At 44.3% G+C, this 19,879-nt stretch overlaps 1 protein-coding gene across 3 annotated transcripts in view; it reads right to left on the bottom strand.

The window, feature by feature from the left end:
• LOC119179728 (uncharacterized) overlaps positions 1–19,879 on the bottom strand; it is a 225,712-nt gene that overhangs the window by 62,393 nt on the left and 143,440 nt on the right. For all 3 annotated transcript variants that reach the window (XM_075869864.1, XM_075869863.1, XM_037430847.2), the window contains one exon: positions 18,186–18,409. In XM_075869864.1, the coding sequence (XP_075725979.1) occupies positions 18,186–18,409 (224 nt within the window). The remainder of the gene's footprint in view (positions 1–18,185; positions 18,410–19,879) is intronic.

Here is a 19,879-nt window from a genome sequence, read left to right as displayed (position 1 = left end):
CCTGATACGGTTGCCGAGGCGTCAGTTGGAACATTTATAAAAAAAGACGTCGATGGTAAATATCAGTGAACGGCCGTACACGGAGTAGAAAGGTGAGCAGCCAGTAGTTCTTTGAACAGCGGTGTTTTGGGCAAACCTCATGAAAGCCAAAACGTACCCCTGTTGTCGTGCTGTGGTGCAATGTACATCAACAGCATGTCTGTTAGTGCCCGATGAAATCTCACTGTCAGCACATAAGTTTGGGGTTGGTAGGCTGACGTCAACTGATGTGCTGTGCCACAGGTTGTAAGCAGGGTTTCGATTATGGAGGGAAGGAACGTCTTGCCACAATCACTCAAGAGGACGCCAGGTGCACCGTGTACGAAGGCGTTGAGAAAGAAGTCTGTGACGTCTGAAGCAGAACTTGTGCGTAGTGTAGCAGTCTCTGCATACCGTGTAAGGTGATCGACATCAGTCACAATCCAACGATTACCTGCTGGCGTGATGGGAAGTAGTCCGAGTAGGTCTCGGCCAACGATGGCGAAAGGAGTCTCGGGACAAGGCATGGGTTGCACAAGGCCAGCAGGAGACAAAGTTGGTCGCTTCCATCGTTGACACAGATAGCAAGATGCAACGTACTTGGCCACAAAGGTAGAGAATTACGGCCAGAAGAAACGGTTTCTGATGCGGCGTTGTCTTCTGTGAAATCTCAAGTGGCGTGCACATGGGTCGTCGTGAAAGGCTTTGAGGACTTGATGACGGAGAGAACGTGGAAGTACTGGAACCTAGCGGCGTCCATCAGTAGTGTAAACGTAACGATGGAGCACATTGTTATTGAGCTTAAATTGCCGCAGTTTTCGGCGCAATCTGGCATAAGGAGTAGGTGATATGCCATTTAGGCGTTGGATAATGCAATTGCAATATGGGTGCTGGCGTGTGGTGATTTGAAGCCGGCGTGTCGGTAACCGCAAGATGTGATAATGTGAGGGGTGATGCAGTGCCTTGCCCACCGTACTCGATAATGACAGTGGATTGGGGCAACGAGAGAGAGCATCTGCCTCTTGGTGTCTTTTGCCAGACTTATAAATGACGTCGAAATTGTACTCTTGTAGGTGGAGCACCCAACGACCGAGAAGATCAGACAAGTTTCTCAGTGACGATAGCCAGCACAAGCCGTAGTGGTCTGTAATAATTGTGAAATGGCGTTCATCAAGATAAGGTCGAAGTTTTTGTATGGCCCAAACGACAGCGAGGCACGCCTGCTCAGTTAAAGAAGAGTTCTCTCCAACAGCCGTAAAAGCACGACTAGCATAAGCAATAACTCTTTCCCGTGAACTGGCATACCGCTGTAGAAGAACTGCACCAATGCCATGGCCGCTCACGTTGGTGTGAAGACATGTAGGTGCGTTCTCGTCGAAATGGCACAGAACACGGTCGGACGTTAAAGCATTCTTGAGGGCTTGAAAGGCACGCTCGCAGTCGTCGTTACTAGCGAAAGTTGATCTGGATGCCAGCAGCTTGTGCAGTGGCGACGCGATGACAGCAAAAGAACTGATGAAGCAGCAGAAGTAGGACGCCGGGCCCAGGAAACTTCGTAGGTGTTTCTGATTTTCTGGCCGAGGGAACCATATCACGGCACCATGCTTGTCAAGATCCGGACAAACGCCATCTTTGATGACAAGGTGGCCAACACCTCGATGTTGTTGTTGGCGAAATGGCATTTCTTTAGGTTTAGCTGAAGTCAAGCATTAGAAATACACGTCAGAACTTCGTCCGAACCGTCAAGATGCTGATGAAAAGAATAGAAGAAAATGACGATATCATTCAGATAACAGAGACTTGTTTTGAATTTTAGGCCGCGTAGAACTGTGTCGCTCATGCGTTCAAACGTCGCAGGAGCATTATATAAACCGAATGGCATGACGTTGAATTCATAAAGCCCGTCTGGTGTTGCAAAGGCCGTTTTTTTGTCTGCTTCGTGCATGGGTATTTGCCTATAAGGAGACCGTAAATCGAGGCTGGAGAAAAATTCAGCGCCTTGCAGAGAGTCAAGTGCGTCGTCGACTCGTGGCATTAGGTAGACGTCTTTGTGCGTGATCCTATTTGGTGCGCAATAATTGACGCATAATCACACCGAACCATTCTCCTTTCGGACTAGCACTACAGGTGAAGACCACGAGCTGAACGAAGGCTGAATAACATATAGTTTGAGCATATCAGCAACGTTGTCCTCAGTGATTTTGCGCTCTTTGGACGACACTCGATATGAATGGCGGCGTACAATTGTATTGCCTTCCCTTTCAATTCAATGCACGGTGACAGAAGTTCAACCCAGAAGCTTGGAATGGACATCAAATGAAGTGCTGTGTTTTTGAAGCACACCCAAAAGTTCTTGCTTTTGCGCTGACGCGAGATCGGGATTTATTGGGGCTGTCAAAGCAGCCGTTGTAGCACGGTCATCAGTACTCGTAGAGAAAGATGGCGAGTCTGCGCGAATGGGCACCAGAGAAAGCGGTTCAGTATCTGTGAAGCAAACCACACTGGTGCCCTAGGGCAGTGCAACAGGCAATGAAGTAGGGTTGACTGCCGTAACTAATGCTCTGTCATCACGAAAGCGCACCAGGCTAGGAGCGATGGTAAGTCCACCAGAGATGTAGCCTCCACACGGTGCTAGGAACACATCACCAGTACGGATCTTATATGATCTCAGGGTGGGAATATGCTCATTACCTGGAGGAATAAAACAGTCATCAGCGTTGGCGGAGTGCTAGTTATGAGCAGCGTTATCAGACGAAAGCGCAGTATCTGACATGCGAATGACCTTCTGACGGCATGATATCGCGGCTGAAGCGGAGGAGAGAAAGTCCCATTCTAAAATGAGCGCATTGGTACAGGATGACACAACGGGGAACTGTATTTCGTGAAAGATGCACTCTATACAAACTCGTGCTGTGCAAACAACAGAAGGCTGAACAAAACCGCATTAGCACAGTGAATGGGAGAGCCATCATACGGTGTTTTCACTTTCCGCAAACGGGAACACAAGTCCACACTATTAACTGAGAGTGATGCACCTGTGTGCACCAAGGCTACATTCCATATACCCACAACACACACTGAAATTACATTTGAGGAGCGTTCTGGGGGAGGTCGATGCAGTCCGCAAAATACAGCTTTCCCTCCTGAAGCTGCACTGTTTAGTTTTCCGGGCGTTAATCAGACGCCGTGGTAGCCGGACGCTGTGGTGACGAGGAATGGCGCATAGGTGACGGGAAGCGACGGTGCGAAGAGCGGAAGGGACTGGCTACATCAAGTGCTGTGAAAAGGTTGAGCGGCGTTGGTACAGTTGGTAGGGGTGGCGATGTTGTGATGCAAGGACAAACTCATCCCTATCAAAGTCACCATAGCCACGCGTTTTGTCTTGTTGACGTCGACGCCAGAAGCGTGAGTTGTGGCCGCGTATTCCGCAATATTAGCAAATTGGTCGAGGTGGACGCCAGGCTTGGAAAGAAGTAAACGTTACCCTTGGGGCGAGGACATTCAGTGAAGGCTGCATAGTCTACCCATACTTCGATGATTGCTGAGCAGATGACGCTGCAACCACCTGATCGTACGTCGGATTTGGAGTGGTATGCGAGCTCGGGTCTTGCATACCACTTGCACACGTCATGGACTTGCTCACACATCACACGTGCGTAAGGCATACGAGAATTCTTGACTCGAGAAAGAAATCAATAAAGATGCCCTACAATTGCTATTGAAGCATATCCTGCAACTCAATAACTTTGAATTTATTAACTCTCATTACATTCAGATCAGCCGCACGGCAATGGAAACGCGAATCGGCCCTACTTACGATAATATTTACATAGGAATTCTAGAGAATAATTATCGGTGCAGCACTGACATGCAGCCTTTCTTTCAAAGGCAGTTTATAGATGATACATTCCTAATTTGGACACATGAGGAGGACACGCTCCTAAAATTTATAGATGGATTCAATAATATATATCCAACAATCAAGATTTCACACAGCTTTTTGACAAATTCTGTTAACTTTCTGGATGTCACTGCCGCGCTTTCCGTAAGAATATTGGTCACTAAATTGTACGGCAGACCTACTGACAGAAACCAGTTTCGCCATTTCCAGAGCAGTCACGTGTGACATTGTAAGACACGCATACCTTATAGTCCGACTCGCCGTTTTGGGCGATGGTGTTCCGATCGCGAACATTTCCTATCTACCTGCAAGCAACTTAAAAGTGATCTCATTAAACGACGGTATCCGGCGGGCTTGGTCGATGACGCTATAGACCAAGTAGACCAATTGAATAGAGCCTACATTCTTAGCCGGAACCGTTTGCCTGAGAAACGTGCTACCTCAAATCTCGTATTAAATGACTCGGCAACAGCGCCAATGGTTCTTTCTATATTCAAACGACGCCTCAACATCCTCGCCCAAAGTGAGCATCTGAAAAACATCTTTCCTGAACCACCTGTCGTAGTTTACCGGCTGTCGAAGAATCTCCGCGATATGCTAACATCGTCAGAATAAACGAAACCTCAACATCTGGTTGTGCACCGTGCAACAAACTACGCTGCAATATTTGCCTACACATGCAAACCTCCCAGGAAGCCGTTAGTACGCCATCAAACTTCAGCCTTAAAATTCGCGGCTCCTTTAATTGCGATATATCTAACGTTATATACATGCTCGAGTGTTCCGTCTGTCAAGAACACTATATTGGCTATATAAAAACATCGTTTCCAATACGCTTCAACAACCATAGATCGCATACCAATACTCTACCTAAACTCACGCTCTCAAAACATATTCGCTTACCAGGCCACTATTTCGAATAAATTAGGGACACTATACTTGAATCGAGCTTTCATTCTCACCACGATCGGCAAATCCACGAATCGTACCTCACCTAGAAATTCAACCCCGTGTCATCAGGTATAAACAAAAATACAGGCTTGCTTTCTAGCAATGCAACCAAGCCTTATCAGCCTTAACCCTTGGCCAAGGCTTCATCAGTTAAGCTCCTCGGATAGTGTCTCTAGTGCCTCTTTTATTGTGTATAATTGGGTATCAAAGGTTCACAGTTACTTGCGTTCATTATTCGCCGCTGCTATCACGAGTGTGAATGCAAAACTGTATTTGAACACGCACGCGCAATAAAAACATCAACTACTCATCTTATTATTATCACAATGACTGAGCTGTGTATGTGACACACAACCTGACACTAATGTCACGCGTTGTTCTGATATTTTGACATTCATGCTTTCATTGTAGTTTTACCATTATCTACATCCAGTTTTTACAGAGTTATGCTATGTGCACAAAAAGTGATTTCTTTTCTTCAGTGACCTATATTTTTTATACATATTTATGTCTTTTTGCATGATATCTAACCATACCGTCGTGAACACTTCACGCCATGAATTGGCCAATCACTGATATACGTCACCAATTTATAATATCCCATGTGAATCGTATTTATAAGCAAACGCATTGACTTGTACTTGTTACTATGACAAAGGCTGGTCCACCCGCCGAAACGCCAGCAAATATACCGTGCAAAACACACACCTGTGTCGTACACTATTTCACCTCATTCTACCGGGGCCAGCGTTACTTCCTTGCTGCATATATATATATATATATATATATATATATATATATATATATATATATATATATATATATATATTCATATATACACAGAGAGAAGTTGCTTGGGAGCTAGCATTGGGCATTCATGCGTCTAGCTCAGGTTTGTTTTTATCTACAAAGATCGCGGAAAGTTTCTGTGAAATGCGTGCATTGTTTAAACTCTTTGCTATACAAAACAAAAAAACTTTCAAAGAACTGTTTTTTTAACTCCAGGTATTTTGATTGTTCTCAATGGTTCTCGTTTACCCGGCTCAGAGATTTTACAAAAAAAATGTTAAGGCGAAATTATATGAAGCGCAATTTTTCCTGCTGTTTTCAAGGGCGCGTCAACAGGACACCTGTATGAAATGTACTACTTTTTTTCTGATCAGCACAATATAGCATACACAATATTTTTTAGGCCCTGTAGTACTGCGACACAGCTGAAACTTTTCCCAATAACTGACGCAAAGTGTCTGTCTTCTCTTTATTAGCTATAAAGAGAGGGCCTGATAGGTACTTCAAGCCTGTTGTATACGATGGTCATATATAGCTGATTATCACGTTTGCATCCGCGTGATTGCTCGGGACCGGAACTGAGACTTCCACATGGTGGTGCGTTGTTATCAAATAATTTACTTCGGTTAGTACTGTTTTTTAAAAGCAAAATCTTCAGCTACCTGATCAAACAGGGGAAGTAACCACCGGCGACCCACGTACTCAACACCAATGACACAAAGCAATATCAAGGGACAACGTTCAGATCAATAAAATTTGTGACGGCATCATGTCGTCATCCAGCGTGTGTCATGTGATGATGTTTTGACCTAAAATTCCTTTGCTTTACCTCAATGGCCCAATCACGGAGGTCATGCAAAGACAGGTGACTTCCACAAACCTTGCAATGCCTTCGATCATGGGGGCTGCACGAAACCACAATAGGTACAAAAAGCTTTAAGGGGAGGGGGAGGGGAAGGTGAAAGCATTGGTTGAAGACAAATACGAACGTTACTTTCGATGTCGAGTGATTTCAGGCGAATGCATAAAGGGCCTTATGCATTCGCCTATTTTATAGGACTCCTATGCGATTTATCTAAATTGTATAGGAGTCCTAAATATTGATAAATCTGTTGTTTATCACCACGTTTTCGATTCCTTGCAGAGGTGGATCATCAGACCATGCATCGTCAGAATTATTTTTGGCTGAAGGAAGCGTGTTGGCGCATTAAACACCATATTACAACCACTAGTCGGTATGCGAACCACATGCATGGCAATTTAATAATGCCATAACTTTACCAAGTTAACGATACACGAGAACAACGCGAGCGAGTCAATTTTTACTTTTGGTACCACGGCCACACCGACGCAGATATTCCGCTTCGCACAAAAATGCTGGAAACATCAGAGTGCAGAATGCTCGATGTACAATACACAAATCGTTTGCCTGAAATAAAATAAACGATATCAAGTGTGCTAGCACGTCACCATAAGATATCCATTTATTACGTGCCTATAGTTGTGCGAAGACGTTTGTGAAAGCGAGCCAGTAAGAGCATGCGAAGAAACCTGCGATCACTGGAACGAGAGGAAGAAGAAAGGGTTCATTTTTCGGGGACAAAAAAAAAGGGGGGGGGGGGGGGGGGGGCTCACGCAGGCGTGACAGTATCAAACGTGGTCAGAAGCAACTGGTCGGCTACTGAACGCGCACCATACCACATCCTCGGTTCTCCTGTTTATCTTTGCAAACTGCAGCTTATTCTTTTCAGCAGGACGTTTATACTCGTCACTCCAACTAAAATAAATTAGGTGCCTCCACTCACTATGGGGGTGCGCAGAATGCGTTGTTCAAACGGGCGCGTAAGTGTGGATCATGGCCGTAACTTACAAGCTCCCTGCTCTCGACATATAAAACGTGTTATCTGTGTCGTGAGTCGCAACCGTATAGTGTAAGAATGACGTAATAGTAAATTTTTGTTCATATCACTTCAACGTTAGCTGATAGTGGCCAAAATACCGCGCGCATAGCAGAAGCCCACCGCTTTGACGCAGCTTTTCCTGCAAAGAAAGTCCAGGGGTCCGGCATGGCAGCGCCGCGCCGTGGAAGTTCACCGCAAAAGGCCTTCACTCTTCCGATGTAATCGAACGTCGTTTTGGACACTCCTCCTATTCTAGGTCACTCTAATCTCGGCCACGGAAGGTGCTTTTTCGATGGAGGTGATAGTGCTGCAGGTACATACGCTCAGGTTTGGGTGCACGGCGAAGAACCCCAGATGGTTGAAATTTCTTGAGTTCTCCAGTACGGTGTCTCTCATAATCATGTAGTGGTTTTCCGACGTTGAACCCTACATATCAATCAACTGACTATCATGTTTGCACCAGTGATATACCTTCGTCATCCTTTCACGTCCCGTAATGCGAAATTTGGTATATGTGAAGGGAGCGAAACAACCCCGAGTGCACCACAAGCTTGGCGTGTAGTCATGACTTTCATGACATGCATGTGATGATTTCAACGTGAGGGTCTGTTACTTATGTTCGCCATGCAGTCATGTCATACCATACCGGTTTTGCAATATGTCTTGCGAATGAAACCACTGTAACAACAGCAAGAACATAAGATGTAAACTATGACATTCATGACATACATGTAATGATTTTCATGTTATGACTAATGATTGATTACATTTGTGGGGTTTAACGTCCCAAAATCACCATATGATTGTGAGAGACGCCGTAGTGGAGGGCTTCGGAAATTTAGACCACCTGGGGTTCTTTACCGTGCACCCAAATCTAAGTACACGGGCCTACAACGTTTCCGCCTCCATCGGAAATGTTCGTTATATGACTAAACAGTTACGTTTGTCACCCAGTCATGGTATGACATACCAATTTTGGTATTGATGCCATTATCCAAACGGCCAGGAAAGCTTAAAGTCGCAGGCAGCTAGATATATAGATAGATAGATAGATAGATAGATAGATAGATAGATAGATAGATAGATAGATAGATAGATAGATAGACAGACACGCTCAATTTCATCAAAATTCGCTTCGAAATGCTCTGCATTTCAAAGGCATCACGTTGGCGGCAGAGACGCCGCCGGAGACATGAACTAGTCGGTGTCACTAGGGAGAAGACGCATGTATTGATCTCTTGAAACCTATATAGTGAAATTGGGAAAGGGAGCAGAGAGAGATCAAAGAGAGAGAGAAAAAAGACGCATGCACATTCTGTTCTGCGTCCACTTCGGAAACCGCTGGCGTTGCAACACTTCTACCTTAGGAACCAAAACGTTCCACCGTTTTTTTTTCTGCTTGTGGACCGTCATTTTGGTTGTGCCACTGGTGACGCATTTTTGGCGTTTTGTGTCGACGTTTTGTTGTCCGGTAGCACCGATTCCCGAGTGTCCTTGCTGTCGAAGAACAATTCCTTGTCGCACTTTTGTACTTGGTACATATGGCGACGGACAACCCCTGCCTCATCCCCCCTACCAAAAGTCGAGCATCGGTCGTGGCCCTGACCCTTCGCGGCGTTCATTTGTCGACTTTTCCTTAATTTCGCACATAGACGATTTGTTCTGGAGCGAAATTCCTGTCAGTGTCTTCCGTCGGCTTGACCGAGACGCTGCTATGGTTTCTTGGCGAAAAAGATAAGCCCAGCCTTGTGCACAACCGGTAGCCCAAAAGTCTTTCCGAAGGTGAAACGCCGGATTGTTGGGGGTCCTTTCTGTAGTTTTAAAGCACTCGACCCTATTGCAAAACCAGCGCCACTGGGTACCAGCGTCCAGCGCCATGCTGATTGTGGGCCCAGTATGGTGCTGGTACCAGCACCTCCCAACGCAGGTACTGAGACGCTAGAGCAGCAGCGTCCCAGTACTCTGCGCGAAATGGCTTCACAGGGTTGAAACGGGGGTGCTCATTCGCAATAAATAAATAAATATATAAGTACCCTATTTCAAAAACCAGCGCCACTGGGTACCAGCATCCAGCGCCATGCCTGATTACAAGCCCAGTATGGCGCTGGTACCAGCGTTTCCCAGCGCAGGTATGAGACGCAGGAGCGGCAGCGTCCCAGTACTCTGCGCAAAATGGCTTCACAGGGATAAAACGGTGGTGCTCATTCACCATAAATAAATAAATATATAGGTATAATAACGCACTATCACAATAAAAATGAAAAAATAAAAAATAAAAGACTGCTTGACGGGATTTCAACTTGCTACCTCCTGATTTGTAACCGAGTACGCTACCCAGTACGCCACGCCATCTTTTTCTTCATTTCCGGTTGAACTTCACAAACGGGTTGCTAAGATAAGTATATTACAATTCACAACGAACAATACAAAAACTTAAAAATAACTAAGGCCGTCATGCAATACTATAACACATCACGTCCGAGAATTCCTTCATGTTAAGTAGGGCTTCTACCTTTTCTACCCATAAAGGTACACATTCGTCTGTTCTTACTACCTCGAGTAATCTTGAGGTGCTTTCTTTAAAATACTCTCTTGCGGGTCTCTTGTCCGGGTCACAATGAAATCCATCCATTCTAGAGCGCCATATACTGTGCAAGGCAGTCATCCTAATAAAATCGAAAGGTAATCCATCCTCATTCTCTATTGCCAAATAGCTGATCCCATGGGGGTCTAACGGGAGCTTTTTTTTTATTGTCCTTTGTATTACGTCCCAAAAATAAACTCCCTCCCAACAGTGCAGGAAAACATGCTCAATAGTTTCCGGGTTTTTACGGATTCTACAGTGAGATCCCCAAGTCATGTAAAATGCACTCTCCTCTAGAAAGGTTCTTACAGGAAGTTTTCCGGTGTGTAACTTAAAAAAGAACGTTTTTGCACTTGGAGCTGCCGGCATTCTTTCAACTCGTTTAAGTACGTTCTGACCCTTGCGTGCTGTACATAGCGCTCTGTACAGTGGGATGGGGAGCATCGTGTCACATAAATCTTTGTACAGCTTTTTCTTTCCAACAGACCACAGTTAGTCAGTTGAAAAACGAACACACAAAAACCGCACGCTGGCCATAACTTCCTTCATGTATCCTTGCACAGCCCCTGTGGTAACATGAGTGCTCACAACAAACTCAGGCAATAGTCTACTTAGTCTTCTTTGACACACTGATAGTAGGAAAGGATCTCTTAAATGTCTCGCGAAAGAAAAAAAACCTATTTATTACCTGCTTGATAAACATATGTCCTAGCCCAAAGCATCCAAACTTCACCCGTCTAAACAAACTCGTGCGTCTGCACCATTCGCAGTTAGACCCCCACCTAAATATTGCAAACAACCGATGTAATTTTTGCACATTGACCCGAGAACCGTACAGCACTTGCATCACAAACCACAGCTTAGACACACAAAAAACAGTTGCATTGAGTAGCCCTAGCAAACATGGACAAATAAATTGCATTCCACCTATTTGCTTTCTCTTAACGTTTTAAGTTTGCTGTGTCCAATATTCATCAGTACTTTCGTATGACTCGAGCGGCACTCCGAAGTATTTAACCTGTGTTCTTAGGCCAATATCCATGCCAAAAGCCGAGGCACTTACCCAGTTTATGTGGCTTCCTGTAACTTCGGCGAAAGATTTAGAAACTCTAATTGATTCTTCAATACCTTCATAGGAAGTGCTACAAATCGTAACATCATCCGCGTATGCAAGTAGTTCGACCTCTGAAGATTGTACTCTGAACCCATTAATGATCTCATTCTGCCATATCGACCGACATAAAGTTTCAATATAGATGCAAAACAACAGTGGACTAACAGGGCAACTTTGACGCACTGAGCGCTCAATTTTAATTGGGGGGCCCAATGTCTTGTTGATAATTAGTCGCGTACTACCATTTCGATATGCCATAGCTACACCGTCAATAATTATCTTACCAACATCAATGTGCTTCAATACTGCAAACAAAAGAGCGTGGGCAACGCAATCAAACGCTTTCTCCAGATCCAGCTAGAGTCTGGCCACATGAGTTTGAGTGATTTCAACACATTCGAGCACGGATCGCAATTTATGAACATTTGTTACTATGGACCGACCTTTTATTTTACACATTTGGTGTGGACCGACGATATCTTTTATTAGTGACTGATGTCTAGCCGCCAAAGTTTTCAGTATTATTTTGTAGTCTACGTTTGTCAGTGCGATAGGCCTGTAGCTGTGACGTGCCTGAGCTTTTCAACCTCGTCTGTTTTCGGAACCAGAACGGTACGTGATTTACCAAAGGATGGTGGTAATTTCTTTTCCTCATATGCCTCGTTAAAAACGCCTGCAAGTATTGAAGACAATTCAATTGAAAACATTTGTACCACTTGGCACGAAGACCATCTGGTCCTGGAGATTTCCTGGGATTTAACTTATCAATCGCCCATTCAACTTCAGATGCAGATATAGATAATTTCAAAGCGTTTTTGATTTCCTCACTCACTTGCGGCATGCTTCCTAAATATTCTTCTTTAAATATTTCTAGGTTTACCTGTCTACACGCAAAAAGGTTTTCGAAATGACTTGAAAATACGGATAAAATGATGTCGGTATCAGTTACATCGTGACCATCATTCTCTATTTTTTCAATAGGATTACGTCGAGCGTTCATTTTCTCTACCCCTAAGGCTCGTTTGGTTGGCGTCTCTCCAGCCTCTAAAGCATCAGACCTAGCACGGACGAGTGCACCGTGGTAGCGTTCCTCGTCATGCAGTACAAGGTTCTGCTTAATATTGCGTAGGTCAATTTTGTACTCTCCCGGTTGTTTGCACTCCAAGTCAATTAGTCTTTCCAAAGTCTTTCGGAGTTCTTTTTCTTTCTTTTTCCTTTCGTAACTCAATGCGCAAGAACGATCAATAGCTTTTATTTTTATTCGCTGCTTGTACTCTTCCCTTTGTTCTGCAAGTTTAGCTTCATCAAGCATTTTTATTTCATTGATGCAAATCATTACCTAATCTAAGAAATATTCGTCAGTATATTTCGAGCGCTTGCCAGTGAAAATTCCAGCACTTCCAGCGCTTCGCAGTGTGCACCAGGATCACAGCGGTAGAGTCAGTGCCCCTACCAGTGTGACACAGGTTTTTCCAGTGCGCCCTGCGAAGTGCCAGTGAGTGCATACGTGTACCAGTGTATCCAGCATGTACCAGTGCCAAAAAACGTACTGGCTTCACGCTGTTTTTGCTATAGGAAAGCAAGATAGGTTGTCAACTCGGCGTTTTCAATCTTTTTAATGCGTTCCTAACAGTCCGCACAGCACACTAAGCCAGACCATTGCTATGTGGATGACGTTGACATGTTCTATTGTGAACAATGCCACAGGGCTTTATGAATTGATGAAGTTAGAAACCCGTGAAAAGTGTTGTATTATCTGACACCACCGTACGAGGCATCCCAAACTGGGCAAACAATGTTCTAATTGCCTCGATGGTACTGCGGGAGTTGGTATGTACTACTGGCACAACCTCGATTCATTTAATATATCAATCAACCACAATCAACATCATCTTGCCACGCAGTGGTCCCGCATTGTCAATATGAAGCCCCAACCACCTTTCGCCCGTCTCTGGCCAGTTTACAGGAGTTTGTGTGGGTGGCATAGGCAATGCTTTGAATGCAGTTGTTACAGTCGGCGGCTACGCGTTGTATGTCTTGGTCCAACTCAAGCCACCAAATATTGATCTTGCTCTAGCCTTCATTGAAGACACTCCCTGATATGAGTCATGCAGTAGCATGAGAAACTTCTTGCGGGCGGCCACAGGTATCACCGCGCGATGACCCCAGTGGAGCAGGTTGTTTTCCACCGACAGCTCATCCCGCATCTTATAATATTCTGAGAGTTAGTCATCTCCTTTTACCTCCCGTGGATAACCACTGCGGCTATTATTTCATACTTGAGAAATGACGTCATCTGTCAGTGCTAATGCTTGAAATTTTTTCGTTAGCACAGTAGTGATCTCCTGCTGATATAGGGATATAATGACTGGCGTGATGTCCTCCAGTCCGATGCATTATGCGAGGTTATTTGTAAACGGCTTAGTGCTTCGGCGTTGTAGAAAAACTCTCCCAGGTTTATGCTGCAAATGGTACCTATAGGCACCTAGTGTGATAGCACATCTCTGTCCCGAGCTGCTGCCATGGTAGGGGTTGGCTTGTCCACCCTCAAGAGACCTAGCAAAGATTGATGATCGGTCAATAGAGTAAACTTTCTTCCATGCAGATAGTCGCGAGAACCGTGTGACGCCATTCACCAAAGCCAGTGCCTCTCACTCAATCTGGTGTCAGTAGAGTCGACAGGATTGGTAAGAACTTGTGAAAAGTTATAGCATGCCCGAAAATGATCGCAGCTCTGTAACTTTCCGAGGGGCGGGAGCATGTCTGACGGCCTCCGCATTCTTTTCTTTTAGGTGCAACCCTGCGGCGTCGATTTGGTGACCAAAATTAACCTACGAGGCCTCGCTTATCCGGCACTTCTCGGTGCGAAGTTCAATGCTGTGTTCTCTGCATTGTTCCAAAACATGTCAAAGTTCTGCAGTCGCCGCAATTAAAACATCGTCCAAGTACGCTTGCCTACCGGATATTTCTTGAAGTATGGACTAGATCGATCTCTGGAATATTGCTGGTGCTGAAGCTATTCCGAAAGGCAAATGTTTGTAGCAAAACAACTGTTTATGTGTGTTTCTGACAGCCAGCTTTCGTGAGTCCTCGTCCAATGCAATCTGGTTATAAGCGTCTCGTAGATCTAAGATACAAAATTCTTTTCCGCCCCGCAAATTCGTGACGGTGTCATCAATGACTGGTGAAGGGTATTACTTCATCACACATTGTGTTTTATGTTACCTTAAAATCTTCACAAATGTGCACAACACCGTTCCTCTTCAATACCGTCACTATTGGTGGTGCCCAATCTGCAAATAGTACCGGTGATATTATGCTAGATTCGACTAGTCTATCTAAGGAGATAGCTTCTCTAGCAGTGCAAAAGGAACTTTTGTAGCTTTGCGAAATTTCGGGTGTGCCATGTCCTTGATGTAGAGCTTAGCTGGTGGGTCCTTGATTAATCCAAGACCTTTTGTGAATACGTCTGCATATTCTGTTGTTATTATACCAGTTTCTGCTGGCCTTTGTAGGCTTGCCACGCTCTGGGGCGTAGTGACGTGCGGAACAGGCGTTCTTTCTGCTGCAAGCTTATCCAATAAGTATTGTCAACACAGGCTAGGACCTTCAGAATCTAACACCGTAAGGTTACAGTCGACCTCCGCCGACATATAATTTGCCTGCGTTGCCAATGTGCCTAACCCAGGCAGTTTGCCCAGGTAACAAGAGAACTTTAAATGGATAATCTGCAGCTAGGCCCGATGGTTGCGATGTGCTTCATATGTTTCTTTAGGAACTATGCGGACAGGGTAACGTGTGTCCATGTTCATCTTTATCGTGACACCATTCCATACGATAAACTTTCTCATTCGTGGAAACAGGAGCTCAGTACCAGTGACGGACCAGATTTGCAATACGCTATAGTCACCGTCATCACTTTGCTCTACATTTCCTGTAGATAGAGCTAGCGTTTTTCCGGTGCCGTCTGTCTTTGGAAACATGCAAGCGGGGTGCCATTGCCTACCACAACTGTTGCATCGACGGCTCTTTTGAAAGCATGTAACAGCTTTGGGGCCCTACTTGTCGCAGCGTTCGCATTTTCAGTAGCGCGTTCCTATGGTTTTTACTTATAGTGAAAAAATGTGAAGCTTTCTGAGATCTCGTGAGGCGTTGGGGCATAAAAGTCATTCAGCGTTGCAACCACTTCCCTGTAGCTGAGAGCGTTCGGCAGACGCGGCGCCACTCTTTCATACAGGACTGCCATCATTTTTGACCCCAATGCAGTGATTTTAGCTTCATCGGGAACTTCACTGACTTCTAAATGCGCTTCAACTTTTACAAAATAAGCATTCCACTTATCTGCTTCTTGATCAAACTAAGAGCCTATGTGCCATGGTTGCCACTCGTTTCTGCGCTGAGTCAGCATTTCAGAGCTCCTCTCGTGTAGTCAGCACTCAAGCGCCAGTGACGCCGGGCAGCGTCGGCATTTGCGTTTTCGGTGGCTCACTTATGCTCGCTGCCATTTTTTCATTGTTAATTTACCGGCAGAGACGGCGCTGGAGACATGAACTAGTCGGGATCATCAGACAGAAGACATGCTTATTGACCGCTTGAAACCTATAATATGAAAGGGGGGAAAAGGGTCAGAGGAGGAACAAAAAGACAAAGAAAACTCATGCACGTTCAGTTCTGCTACCACTTCAGCAACGCTGGCGTTGCAACAAAGGTAAAGTATGACGAGCGGGAAAGAAGATGGGAAAACATAATGATTCTTAACTCCTGAGGAGACAAGGTAGGTACGAAGCCTACGTGCGAAGAGCTCGTCCAAGTTATCGCCCCAAAGCCCGAAAAAATGGCAGCATATCCACATAGTGAATGATGTATAGTGAGGCGAAGCATCCGTCAGTTCATTCGTTCTTGCTTCCGTCCATCCATGCGTGCGTCCGTGTGGCCGCCCGTGCGTGCGTCTGTTCGTGCGTCCGCACGTTCATCTGTGCTTTCGTCCACCTTTCGTCCATGCATCCGCTCCTGCATTCGTCCATGCGTTTATCTGTCTGTGCGGCCATCCGTGCGTCCGTCCATGCATCTGTCTGTGTGTCCGTTTGTCCACCTATTCAACACTCGGAGTACCACCATGTCGCATCTTTTCATCATATATTCCTCATATAGAAGCAGCGCCCTCCAGCGGACATTCCAAGGACTCAACGAGAGGAGCCTCACGCACACTTTCTTATGGCTTGCGCTTCGTGTCTACTTCTCACCTTTAACCACCTCGAACTCATGGTATATACTAGTGCACTGTATTCAAGGCACTGCGGCCAAACACTCGCTAAGCCTTTCTAAAACCTAGGAGGGTACGCCCAGCGAGTATAACGTAGCAACCCTTTCTTGTCTTCTGTGTGTTGTTGAACAATAAAGGGTTCACAGCGTGCGCGTTAACTGAAAGCCGAATTGTCCTGTCTCTCATTCCCCCTTACCAGCCATTAGCATGCACATTGAGCAATATCTTTTATTGCTCAACAACGCACAGAAGAAATCTTTTACCGGCACCAAATTGGAGGTTAGAATGTAAGACTGGTTACTCACTACGACTACGACTACGACAACGAGAGACGAACGGGTGCCGCTTTAAGGAGCTTCGCCCCTAAAAACGAAGCATGGTGTCATTTTTCTGACAATGCACTTTATTTTGAAATCACATATAACAATAAATATTTTTGTGGTGTGGTGGTCGTTCTAATATTTGTTGTGAATGTCCACATACACTGCGTATTGGGGTACAAAGGAAGTAACTAGTAGTCAACGCTAGGAATACACGAGCAACGTACCCTTCTCTTACCTCGTTTTGTCCTTACCGCGGGCGATGCAGTATTATTCTCCGAAAATTGAAATATATATATATATATATATATATATATATATGTTATATATATATATATATATATATATATACAATGTTATATATATATATATATACAATGTTATATATATATATATATATATATATAACATTGAGTCTAGTACGACAAGTAAGTAGCTTGGAAAGCTGTTTGTAGTTAACTGACAAATAATTGCTACCTTTTAACCAACAAAATATGAGGAGTTAAGAGCAGTGCTGTTTCTCGAAGAAGAAATCATAAGCTTAGAAATCAATGATAAACGCACAACTTCACAGGCATTGTTAGAAAAATCTATATTTGTTTCCATCAGCACCCTTCCCAATCGGAGACAAAGCTGTAACCTTCTCAACTAGAAATGTTATTTCTAGTGGGTTCTTCTGTCTGAGACACATTTCATTTTATAGGAAATACCTGATTTGGCTAGCATTTAGAGACATCTGCACGTATTGTCATCACTTGTCAGTAACGGTGGCATCAAGTCGAAACTGAATGGGAAGTAGGAGAAAAAAGTCACATTTGACGAAAAAAGCAAGTTATCAACAGTGAGTCCACGTTTTACACAGCATAGACCTAATGAAACATTAAATAAACATTCTGGTAAAGAAGCAGGGCCACTTTACAAATTTTTCGGCTTCCTAAAGAGTACAATATTTCAGAATAGGGCTCCTTGCATTTCCTGTGTGTGGTGTTCTACTGATTAGAGAAGCCACACGCTTTGAAATGCGCTACTCAAATTTTGCTGCAGTGTTCCAGCAGGTCTCTGCTGTATATACCACGGAGTCATTTATTATAACTGGCATTTTCGAAACGATATAATTTTTTAGCTTATTTCCCATGGAGTAATGACGAGACGCCGTCACTACCTCCGATAGATAGCGCGACGCACAGATATACCCGAATCCTGGGGATGTTTGTTTTTTATGAAATATGATAGCAGTGGGCGATTGTTCGTTGTGGTGGTAAAGGTTTATGAGCGAATATTGAACGTGGTTTCCTGAAATTCATGGACTGCGTTATTGATTACGACAAGGAGACGTCACATTACCTCTTTGGCGTTCAGGGAGCTGGGCAGCTTGACTGATATTCGACTACCACACTTAACAGTTCCTTTTATGCTGTTGGCCGAGCAGTCTGGGAGTGGCAGCAGACTCATTAGCTTCTTCACAGGCTCTATGACGTTGCCAAGTATTCCAAGGCTCAGGTTGTCCAGGGTATCTAATATACCTCCCATTGCCTTGCAGACACCAAATGCAGCACTGGTGATTTTTCCTGCATTAAGAAGCAATGACAATGGGCCTCATGTAACAGTTACCAACATGTCTGGCTAGTACACTGTGCCACTATAAAGGGCCTGCACCGAATGCCTACTCTGAAGCAGAAATTCTCGAAGTCACATAAGTCAACCTATACATGACAACATTGGCTGATTGAGAACACTGAAGTGTTCTAGCTCAAGGGAGACTGTATGTTGTTATGGTGAATAAATTTGGCTTTAAGAAAAAACCACTAGGCCTGCGTGGAACGCCCTGCACAGTCAGAGCGAAAGCCGAACAGTGGCCTTTCTAGAGCCTTTTTTAAACTCACTATAGGAAACCACTACAAGTACACTTTCGTTGTACCCTTTACACCACAAATCATCAAATTGTTATGCGAAGTAAGGAAGTGTGCGCTATTCCACTAGAATTCATCATTCATCGGAGCAGTGTAGTTCCCGTTACATCTGAAATTTACGCGCTGCTGCAACTGACGTGAATAAAGAATACTTGTGAGCCTTTTATATTCGTTGGAAGCACTAAATGACCCACTCGTTTTGCAATTCGCAAGCTGTAACCAATGGCTTTTAATTTACTCCTTTGAAGTGCTCTATTGCACATGCTAATGTGAGTTCTTTATCGACATGAAGCCTGAAGACGCTCACTTTTCAACACAGTTTTAAGGGCAAATGAGAATGTGGTAGAATATGGGGCTGCATTATATCTGCATTCTATATTTTTTTAATTCGTGCGTAAGTGGTTACGAGCACAGGCTGCGTTAGCAGAAAACTATAGCGCGAAAATCAGACCTTCTTGTGATCTCATAATATCTGCCCTTGAAGTATAATTAGTATTAATAATTGGTCCCAATATGATGGCTCAAGCTCTTAATCGATTGCCTTCCTGTGGTCACATACCATGACTCCCAGAGGACTAAATGTTTTGCAGTTTTTACACACTTGGAATGAGCGGCATGCGACAGCTGTTGGCACTGGTGAGTCGCTTGCGACATTACGTCTGTTATATTGACGACTGGGAAATATTGGAAGCTGCTGGAGAAGAGTACTCAAAGCGAGCTGCTATCGCTATGTTATGGCATAGAACCACAACATTTCGCTGATATGATGTTTTATTTTATTTAAATAATGTACAATCTTGCAATTCGAATGCACCTGTGCTGTTTGTCCAGATATTCTAGCGTCACTAATGGAATAGAAGTGTTCATTTAGTTAATTACTTATTCACTTATTCACCTAAATACTCTTATGGCGAATGGTATTGCAGAAAGGCGTAGGGGAGAAATACACGAAATCGGAAATTACTTAGAAGAGATCACAAGAAACTAGATATTAGTGTGCGAAAACCTGACAATTGGAGAGTCGCAATAATTCCTAAAAATATTTAAATAAAATAAGTGGTCAACCAATGCTATTGGCACAAACATCAAACAGGCTACATGGAATTCATTAAACTTCAAAGAATTAAA

The sequence above is a fragment of the Rhipicephalus microplus genome, chromosome 7 (genome assembly GCF_043290135.1).
Source record: "Rhipicephalus microplus isolate Deutch F79 chromosome 7, USDA_Rmic, whole genome shotgun sequence".
Lineage (NCBI taxonomy): Eukaryota > Metazoa > Arthropoda > Arachnida > Ixodida > Ixodidae > Rhipicephalus > Rhipicephalus microplus.
Note: the sequence above shows the minus strand (reverse complement) of the source record. Positions and strands in the feature narration are given on the sequence as shown.